Source organism: Arachis ipaensis, chromosome B5 (genome assembly GCF_059453495.1).
Source record: "Arachis ipaensis isolate K30076 ecotype BB chromosome B5, ASM5945349v1, whole genome shotgun sequence".
Taxonomy (NCBI): domain Eukaryota; kingdom Viridiplantae; phylum Streptophyta; class Magnoliopsida; order Fabales; family Fabaceae; genus Arachis; species Arachis ipaensis.
The window spans coordinates 7,751,599-7,762,600 of NC_142440.1; the positions used below are offsets into that span (position 1 = coordinate 7,751,599).

Below are 11,002 nucleotides of genomic sequence, written 5' to 3' on the forward strand. Positions count from 1 at the left end.
TTTCGCTCCTAGACCACTAGATATGAACCACTCTCGATTTTGTTAAAAATCAACAAAACACTAGTATTCTTTAAACTCCAATGTATATCTTATTGCGAAAATGATAAAACAGCATCTTTCCTTAAAACGACGAGATAAACCTCGAACAATTCCTATTTATAAGAACAAGTTGTACCGTTGTTTTTGACATGTGTTTTTTTCAAATTTTATTTAATATAATTGTTTAGTTGAAATCCCATGAAAAAATTAGTTATGTTTTTAGATTTTAGAAGTTGAATAAAAAATTAAAATTAAAAAACTGCATTTCAATTTAAAGAAAAAATATCAAAATACAAACAAAACACATTCCATATGATGCATATTAAACATCATTGTTAAATTACAAAACAATTATGTTAGTTGTATATCAAAATTAACTAATAGTAAAAAGTACACATTAAAATTTAAAATACAAAATACACAATAAAAATAAATTAAATTACTTATATCTTTATATACAAATATATTAAATCAGCATTTAACCTTTTTATTACATAAATAACTAACACGCCTTAAAAGGTTAAAATTAGTATTTCGCCACGTTTATCTGCGTTGTATTTCACATCGCGGATAGTTAACTGTTAATGAATCACGTTAAAAACATTGCTAAGCAAAGTTAACTGCGAGGTTCTTTTCAATCCTACGCGTAAAACTTAGTATTTCCCCAACTGTCAAGCGAATCCTTATAAACTACTTCCTAGAAATACAGGTCAAAGAAGGACGGCGTATAAGCTTTTGTTACAAGCTATCCATATTTGTTTTCACATGCCTTAATTTGTTTCTTGACCTATTATTCTAAAAATAAATAAAATATGCAAGTGGTTAGAACAAAATGCTCCTCATATAGTAGGACAGTGTTTGAATTAAGCCTGGATTTATAGGCCCAGCTTCTACATTCTTTGAAAACTATAACAAATTAAATGTCTTGTCTCATCATTTGTTACTTGAAGGTCCCCATTTTGTTCATAACCCATTAACCCTTCTATGACTTCTAACCAATACGTATGCATCTAACTGTTACCATAAGCTTTTGTAGCCCAACACTTAAATACTTCGTAGTTGTATTTAAATTGAAATCTCTCTCCTTCTACCTGTCCATGTAATTACTACCATCTTCTCTGACCTTATATATTGGATGTTGACCGAAGAAAATAAATAAATAAATAACTGCCCAAAAGATATTTAATTTTGGACCACAACAGATAATCTGAGATCCCCTAAAACTGTATTTGTTGATATACATAGAGTTTATCTTTAGACTTTAGCCAACCTAACTTAAACTACCAGTTATTCTGAGTCTTTGCAAAGTTATCTGAGTTCCATATTATATCCTTTCTGTTACCTAGATGCGCTTTGCACATTAAACTGAAAGAAAGATCATTGATCAGGTTATACTCCCTTCCACTAATTCAACTACTAATATCATAAAATTTGGATTAGATGCACAAATAAGAGAAGAAACTTATCTCATCATAGTTGAAAATAATTTTATTCTATTTTTGTTTTTTCAACTAGGCCTGGAGTACAGGACCAAGAGACGGTAAAAAAAAAAAAAAAGAACAGTTGTAGAATTTTCAGATTTTTCGTCCGGTTACATCTGAAACCTCTTTAGGTTTTTACTCTGCTAATGAATTTCTCACTCCCCCTCACATCCATCCATCCATCTCCATCCATCTCGATGCGAAGTTCTCTCTGTACATTAACTAACCATTAACCAAAATTATTGCCTAGAAAACAAGATTAAAAGAAAACAGGGGATAAACACGAAGGTTCAATTTTCCCTTTCCTTTCTTTTTTTCCCCCCTCCCTCTGCATCTGCATCTCCATTTTTCCCAAGTCAAGATATTTACGAATCGATCCTGCTAATCCCAATTCGCTTAACGGAAGCGTTCCTAAAGCCACCATCAGCAGCCTGAAAACACATCCCATTATTGTTACTTTGCTGCTCTAATCCAGCCATATAACTCCTCACTTCCTTCCTTATCATATCTTGCATCACCGCCAAAAGCTCAGCACTAAAGTTGAACGGAGCCGCTCCATTATTCTGCTTCGGCACCGCAGCCACAGCCGATGGATCGCGAATTTGCTGTAACGGCTGTGCAGCCAACGGAGCAGTACCTGGAGCTGTGGCAGTTACCGCTGGAACGGCCGCCACCGTCGCGGATACAGCAGCCGACATTATTGGCAACAGAGGTATGGCAGTCAACGGCGGCGCCGAGTGAGGCGACGGTTCGTTGCCACGATTCGAGACTTCCGAATTAGAGTCAACCCCGGGGAGGGAAAGGGACAATGAAGTGGGAGGGTCATAGGAAGACGACGTCGTTTCTACCGGCGGTACGACACCGCCGGCTCTAGGCACAGGTCGGAAAACGTGCGATGTGGAGGCAGCGGGGACGCTTGACTCGCTCACATCGGATCCGGAGGGGCTTCCGGGTGTGGGAGGGTTCATGTAGAGGCCCGTTGATACGGGTACGGCGGCGCCGGCGCTGACGGAGCGTTTGAGTGGCTGAGCAAAGTGAGGGTCGTCGATGGGGCCCATGGAGGCGCACTTGCGTTTGAGGGTGGAGTTCCAGTGGTTCTTAATGGCGTTGTCGGTTCTGCCGGAGAGGAGTCGGGCTATAGTGGCCCACTTGTTGCCGAACCGAGCGTGAGCTCTGATTATGGTATCGTCCTCTTCGGGGGTGAAGGCCCGATGCTCCACCTGTGGGGAGAGCTGGTTGCACCATCGGAGCCTGCAAGACTTGCCGGAGCGTCCCGGGATGGATTTGCTTATGAGTGACCAGTTCCTAGGCCCGTGCTTCTCCACCAGCTTCTGCAGAGCGTCGTCCTCTTCCGGGCTCCATGGGCCCTTGATCCGATCCATATCCTTTCTTGTAACTGCCGTTGTACTAGTAGCGGTATTCATCTCTCTCTTATCTTTTTTTCCTCCTTCAATTCAAAGAAAGGTTCATAAAATAAAGGGTGGGGGGCGAAGGTGGTTGTGTGATAGAATATATTTTAGAAGGAGGCTCCTTGGGGTGTTAGTTGTGTTGGTGGTGGAGCATTGGGTTGGTTTGGAGGAGGTTGGGTTGCTTATATGTGATGGGGGTAGGGAAAGAGGTTACCGGTTGGGCAAGTTAGGTTCTGGAGTTGTCAGCTAGCGTTATGGGCAATCGGTACCGCTTCTTCCAGGGAAGCGGTTGGCTTGGGATTTGGGATACAGCTGTCATCGCACACGCGTCACTCTTCAGCCGCTCCCATTTACACAAGTCACCTCTCTTTGCTTTCTTTTCTTCCCTCTCAATTTTATCCTTTCGTTATTACCTTTTTTTTTTTTTTTCAAATAAAGATGAAGAATATCACTTATGTACACCTAAAATATTTTCCCATGCACCAGCGCGTCTCTTACACATACATAACGCTCCACTCCATTATGGCACCCCAAATTTTAAACTTACCTATCCTTTCCTTATTAATAGTACTCTTTTAATAGGTAAAGGAGACCCTGTTATGAGTCACACGTACTAATATTAATATTACTATTTACTGTTATAGTGATTGGATGGTGTTAATTTTTTAGTTAAAAAGAAATGATTAATTGTTAACTTAGTGATACATAATATTAGTTTTGGAAAGAGTGTGGAATTGACGGATGGTTGGAGAGCGTGGGAAGGTAGGAGAGTAGAACAGTTCGGGAAGTTAATGTAGACAAACAAGAGGCTAACAACCAGAATTTTTCACGTTAAAATAGCATTTAATTATTAGAAGAAAGAAAACAAGAAACGGAAAAATGAGATAACGATGATAACGGTTGGGGTTTGGGGTTGGGTGAGGTTCCTGGTGCTTTGGTTTGAGTTTGACTGAGGACTCCAGGCTGTAGAGCATTTTCGTGTGGGATTTTTAAGTTTCGTCCTTTTCTTGGGAAAATTTGCGAGAGTAGGGGGTCCACTTTAGGCTGAGCTGGCACAAAACGACAAGATCGGTCGCCGAATCGGAGGGCGAATCATTACTGCTTTTCTGTCAGTCCAGCCTGTATTCTATACCTGCCACCCCCCACCACCATCTCATCCTATAACGGCCTATCTATCCCCCTCTATACTCTCTACACACACGTGCCGGTCACTTCTCCTTTCCCACACTCGCATAACACCTGTACGGAACCGGTTCCCCCCACCCCCCGAGGCATTTGCACCTTCCTCTCATCTTCCTCTCTTACACATTTCGGTTGCTTTTGTTTTGTTTTCGAAACTACTGTATAAAATATTGTGAAGCCCACGTATTTGTCAGTAATAAAATATGATTAATTAATCAATAATAGGAAAGTGGAGGATTTGGGGATGGATTAAAGAAAGGTATGGGAAAAGGGCGAGAGAGAAGATTGTCGGGTGGGTATTCAAATGGGAAAAGAAGGGATATTTTGTTATTATTTTGATCTAACAGATCCGTATCTATTTCTGTTACTCGTACATCGTACATATACTACCCACCGCATGGAGCCATGGACCTCTTCCTTCCTTTTCTATCTAAAATAATCACATATTCTTTCTCTTTATTTAATATCACTCTTTCCTCCTCTTAAAACTTATTAACATAAGTGATTACTGATTCTAAATCAATGAGCAGTAGATTTTCTGACACCGGTGTATCTCTTAATTCATAAAGAAATGTATAATTTAGATTTGTGATGACCAAGAGCATGTCTATAGGAAATGGATGCAATCATAGTGGGATTATAAGTGTAATTTACAGTATATGTGCGATCTGCTAAGACAGAATAATTAGGATATCCCAAATCCGTCATTATTTGTTCCCAAAATATCATCCCATTATGAAGTAGTACTCCCAAAACAAAGGCCGAAAATAGATTAGGGGTAGAGATATATAGGGGCCAGTGGAATCAGCAATGTACTCCTCTTACATTGAAAGCGTTACACAATCCCAATAATAATCAGTTTAGATTCTTTTCCTTTCTTCTTTTCTCTTTTTATTTTATTTTATTTTTTTTAGGATTTTGTGTTACAGACTTACAGCTATTAGATTGGTCAGTTTTTACTCTTTTTTTTACCATCTAGTACAAGGAAAAAAAGAAACTAACAGTATATTTTCTTTAAAATTTAACTAACTTGAATTCTAAAAGTACATTTTAAACATATAATAATAGATATTTTAAAAATTTTTGATATATTCAATATATTAAAAACATAAAAAATATTTTTAATAATTTTTATAATATTTTTAACATATACTTTTAGAAAAAAAATTAACAAAACTCATTTTTTACTAGCAGTGCATCCTTTTGTTTTTCTCAAAACAAAAAAAAAGGAAATACGGAAATTTGTACTTTGGCAGCATTGAAACCGTTGCGTGGGGACAGCTGTAATTAAGGGCACTCACTACTCGCCGAGCCCATCTTTTTCTTTTTCCCAAGTGAACAAATTAAAAAATAAACTTTTTTTGGTTCATCTACACAGCTACACTCCACCGCTCTAGTCATTTTTATTTTATGATTTTATTTATTTATTTATTTATACGGTATAGTCCGTTTGATAATTCTTTGACATGCGTGGAGGGCCAAATCACGTGCTTGAGCATCGCGCAAATCAGACACACGTGGTTCTTGCACCCCCTGAAGCGGCAAAGCAACTTAGCTAACCGTTGTGAAATTACAAGAGTGCCCCGCATCCTGCTGTATTGTATTTATAATTTTGTGCTTACGTTTACTCGTCTCGTCTGGAATCGTTGACGTTGATTCATTCGAATTTATCTATCTTATGTTAAGTGGCAAAAACAAAAACGGTCCAAAACCGGACGAGAAGGGTACGGAGGGTGAAAATAATTTTGCTAGGATGGCTCACGTGATGGGGAGGAATGGTCCTGGAGCTTTCGGCACCACTGTAGTGCTTTGCTTGCAAATGTATATCAATTATTATTTATTAACCCTATTGAAACTTTGAACAATTATTCCAATTTTATTCACACACATTTAAATTACCATAACGTGCCTGCCTCCTGCTATTTATAGTTTCATTGCACTCTGGATATTATTGGAATTAGATAGGGCTATCTTTCTTAACTCACAAGGTCAATGTACAGTTGGTACGGTGATTGTGATGGGAGTGACTTCAAACTTTAAATTCAATAATAGATAAAGCAAAATTATGTGCCAGGCGATGGTAATTTAGAAGATATATATATAAATGATAATAATAATAAGCAGCTTGCACACACGCTCACTCAACTCCCAAACTTATATTTAAGGTTTATTTTCTGATTTAACCGTTGATGTGCAGATCTTGTCTCATTTTATTCTAAGTTATTGATTTATTCTTCTTCCCCTCGGTTGAGCAAAACCAGTTTATTTTGAACGTTAAAAAGAAGGAAACAAAAGAAATGATATACATAGACAACTTTTTTAAAAGTGATATGGTCGGTAAAACTTAATCAAAAAATAATAAATTGACTTGATGCATTATATCTCGTCTCCGCACGTTATGACATTCAAACGTCATAATTCAGATTCGCACAGAATAAGTATTACAACGATCTAATACGATATTATTGTCTATCAATAAAAATAATTGTCAAAAACATAATCATTCTACTCTACCTCGTGTATAAAAAAAGTACGATATTTTATCTTTGACAATACAACACAAAAAATATACGATACTAATTTAAATATCGAAATATTTTTTGCAGGTACATTCCTCTTTTTTATTCTTTCGGCAACGTGATACACCCTCTAAACGAAAAATTCAGGCCTTCAAGCCACCAGCTCGGAATTAAAGAAAATGGCTCGGTGTCGATCGACTGTTGGGAGTCGAGTTACATCCAATTTTCTCACACTAAGAACAAAAAGAAAAATATTGAAAAAAGTAAAATTTTTGTGACCACCAATGTAATTATCAAAGTAATATTATTACTTTATTAAAAGATATATATTGAGCTAACTTAATTGAAAGGATTAAGCTTAGTGGCCATGATTATATACGTAAATTTAAATGTAAAATAGTAATTTAATAATGAAAGTTGAAACTCTGCCTAACATTTATGAAAAGATTTATTTATTTATTATTCGTAAAATAGGCGGTTAGATGATTATATATAATTGGATGAGGGCTTCCATTAACATAAAGGTGGTACTTTTGAATTTGCTTTTGTGCAACCAGAAACCAAACTCTCCCAGTCCCCCAAATAATTTTAAAGGCACAGCACTTCCATTGTGTGTGTGTTTTTTTTTCTTCTTTCATTTGTGAAGTTTATTTTGAATAACACATACACTATATTTAATAGTTGTTCTAAAAATAGTTTTACTATAACTAAAGTGAAAATTTCATACTTCTCTTGATCGTCCATTATACTTTGGACTAATGTATAGCAGTATAATAGCACGTTTTTTTTTGTAAGTCAATTACAATATATTATATATATTATATTGATTTTAAAGTTACTTTTCATAATGGTTGCATATATTTGAAACAGATATATTGTATGAGGAACTATAAAATCGGATGAGTAAGGAAGGCAGAGAGGTTATGGGGAAAAAAAAAGCTTTAATTTTTGTGAAATTTCTAAACACTATTCGAACAAATACTAATTTGAACGTAGCTGGCAGTGTCAAAAAAGATCCGAAGAATTCTCATAGCACTTAAAATATCTCCATGTTATACCTCGAATGGAGTTTATATAAAGCAGAACATCTCTCATAACAAATTATACAAAGAAATAATTAATTTGGGGTTAGAATTTCTAATCCGTCCTGGAGGGAAAAAAATTGAATTCTAAACATTGCGGAAGATATTTAAGATATTATATCAGTAGTCTCAATATTAAATAATAATGTAAAAGTCAGATAATCTTAGAAATATAAAAACATGTTACTAGAGCTCTGTTAAGTTTTAAAAAATTAGAGAATAAATTTAAAGTGAAAAACTATACAAGGATATACATTTCTTTATCTTAATAAATAATAACAAATAAAAGTGAATCTAAAATCTAAAATCTAAAATATTTAAGAGAAGAATGAAGACAGAAAGACAAATTATATAAAGAAAAAAGAAGTAAAAAATAAGTCGTTTAATAATTTTTTATCTACGGTAACAATAAGATTCAAACTATCAACACTTAATTAAAATAGGTTAATAAATTAATTATTAAACTAATTCAAATTATTAAGATCTATAATAAACTAATAAAAAAAATAAAAATTAATATTTAAGAGAAAAATAAATCTTTTTAAATGTTAAAATAATTGAAAATATAAAATATAATTTTTAATTTTGTAATATTTTTTTATTTTTTTTGTTTTATTTATAAAATTAATAATAAAAAATTATATTTTATTTTTTTAATTATTAAAAAAATGGAGAGAATGTATATCGGTCCAAGGTATAATCCGTACAATTTCATGCAAGTAGCAAGTAGGCATTTTTATCCATATTCATATTTTAATATTATTATTATTATTATTATTATTATTATTATTATTATTGCAAAAGGCATAAAAATATTTGTAGCACGTGAAAAACGACGGAGGCAGGGAGTGACCGCGCATCACAATCCCGCTAACGGACAAGCACGACAGTTGTAACGATGGATCCCTCTGCATACGTGTTCGTCTCTCGCCCCTACCACGTATCTCCCAGATTTGATAGTTCCAACGACAAAATTATTATTAATGTCTATAAATTCTACATTTTATTTTTGAAAAAGCGAATTTACGGGGACTAATTATCTTTTTTTCCTTCTCATTTTTTATTTTTATATTTTTAAAAACACGACCAAAATTGATAGGGCGGAATTTACCTCTGATGAATTCTGAAATTAATCGTATTTATGAGAAATAATGATATTAAAATTAAAAAGTGAATGTTTAGAGGTAGAATTGAATTAACTTGGTTAATGGTTACTATAATCCAATCTCTTGATTTGGGACATAAACGTCACAAGTGAGCAGTAGTAGGAGGCATCTGAGTGTGAGTGATTAGTGAATGGTGTTGATTTTGTTAATAAGTTGCGTGATGTGCATGGGAGCTTGGTTTTTTATGGCGGAAACTGTTGCTCTGTCTCCTTTTCGAACCGTCAATGAGATAAGCCATGGCCCATCATCCTCTGCACCCAACGTCATGGGCCACCCATGCCAGCTATATCGCATTACCCTCTTTTGTTCCCTTCTCACTTTCCTATTTATTCTACAAACTACTAGCTACTAATCTTCAATTTTTCTTTCAGAATTTTATTTTCTTAATACTAGTGTTTTTTTAATAAAAAAATTTAGAAATATAAATCTTCAAAGTCATAATATATTTAATATTAAAAAAAATTACAAGTAATTGCAAGATAGTTGGTTCTTTGTTTTTTTTTTTTTCTTTTGGGGATTGATAAAGCATAATAATAGGAAATGATGAGTGAGAATGTGACAGTGATAGCCTCGTATTCATATCCCACGATTCCCGTTTGCCGCTATATCCATGGTAGAGCTAATAAAGCACTGTCACTGTGTCCCTTATGCGGCGTCGTTTGTTGTGGCATCCTTCTATCGTGACTCCCTTTTTTCTTTTCTTCGATATTTTACGACGTCGCTTTTCCACTTTTAACGTACTATATATAATGATCATGATGCATCTAAACGTCTCTATAACTAAGAAATTAGTGTAATTGACGAACTATATATATATATTCTTCCGGTTTACCTTATCAAATCATAAATTCAGAGCCTTCTGGTGGTGGCCTCTCCTACCAAGATGGAGCCAGGAGGAATCTAACATTAGCATATATATATATATATATACATGCACGCATACATAGAATATAGTATTAGCAATGATATGTTTTTTAATAGGTTAGGTGAGATCTGATAGTGGTGGCTTATTTTATTTTACGCTCATTATGTATATAGTTTTATAATTTATTGTTCATTATGCATACACGAAATTATTGGACATCATTTGATTAGTTTTCATTTAAGCTCAAATTCTTATTTCTTACTGTGGTAAACTACCCAATTTTATATCAGGATTCGTAATAGTAGTAATATATATATATATATATATATATATATATATATATATATATAAAGTTATAAACAAAAGAGGATCCAGCACACTTTTGTCGTTACCTTCTTCGTTCTCCTATATCTCTCATACCTTTTTTCTCCCCTTCTATTCGGATCCCCGCTCTTACTCGTTTAATTTATCAAGTCAACTACTTCTTCTTATTCTTACTCTCTCTCTCTCTCTTATTTTTTTTTTTTTAAGAATACTAGAGAACCAAACATATTAGTAAAAAAAAATGTAATATTAACTCAAATATAAAGAAAAATTGTTAGACACATAATTTCTTTTCTTTTTTCTACTGTGTTATTTTTTTAAAATGTGGGATGATTTAATATACGGAGTACAAATATTTTTAAGAGGTACAGAAATCAGACCATCCGATTTTTAGGTACATAAATCGGACCGTCTGATTTCTGTACTCGGACCGTCCGATTTGTGTATTCCAAATTTTTAAAATTTTTTAAACACAAATTAGAATCCGATTTATGTACCTCCCATAATTTTAAAAAACACTAAAAATTATCACGTTAAGGTATAACACTAATTTTATTTTCATATCCAAATTTTTTAGCCCACTTTTGTGAAACTCACTAAGAATACTATAAATATTAATATTTAAGTAGCATATATTATTAAGATAATATATATTGATTTAATTCCTCAGCTCCATTACTATTTTAAATATGTTAATTAGAAACACAAATATTAATTAAATAGTGACATAAATTCAGTACATAAATGTGACTAAGCAGACAGGGAGTGGCAGCTTGTAATTATTTATGTAGCAACTACCAAGCGGCATCCATCCACCTGCTCCATGGTCCTAGCTAGTAACTGCAATTGCATTCTATTTTCTGTTATTTTGGATTTTTATTTTTAATCTTTTTTATACACTTTGTTTGGTTCTTAATTATTGCCTTACACTGCTT

The 11,002-nt window shown here is 34.1% G+C and overlaps 1 protein-coding gene across 1 annotated transcript; it reads right to left on the reverse strand.

Moving 5' to 3' along the window:
* Positions 1-1,512: 1,512 nt before the first annotated feature.
* Positions 1,513-3,456, reverse strand: LOC107642741 (transcription factor MYB44). The gene has a single exon (XM_016346203.3). The coding sequence runs from the start codon at positions 2,942-2,944 to the stop codon at positions 1,886-1,888; it is 1,059 nt and encodes a 352-aa protein (XP_016201689.1). The 5' UTR covers positions 2,945-3,456; the 3' UTR covers positions 1,513-1,885.
* Positions 3,457-11,002: the final 7,546 nt, after the last annotated feature.

What these genes read in the sequence shown, in the direction of transcription:
- LOC107642741 (XM_016346203.3), bottom strand. Translation starts at nt 2,944, where the DNA reads ATGAATACCGCTACTAGTACAACGGCAGTTACAAGAAAGGATATGGAT.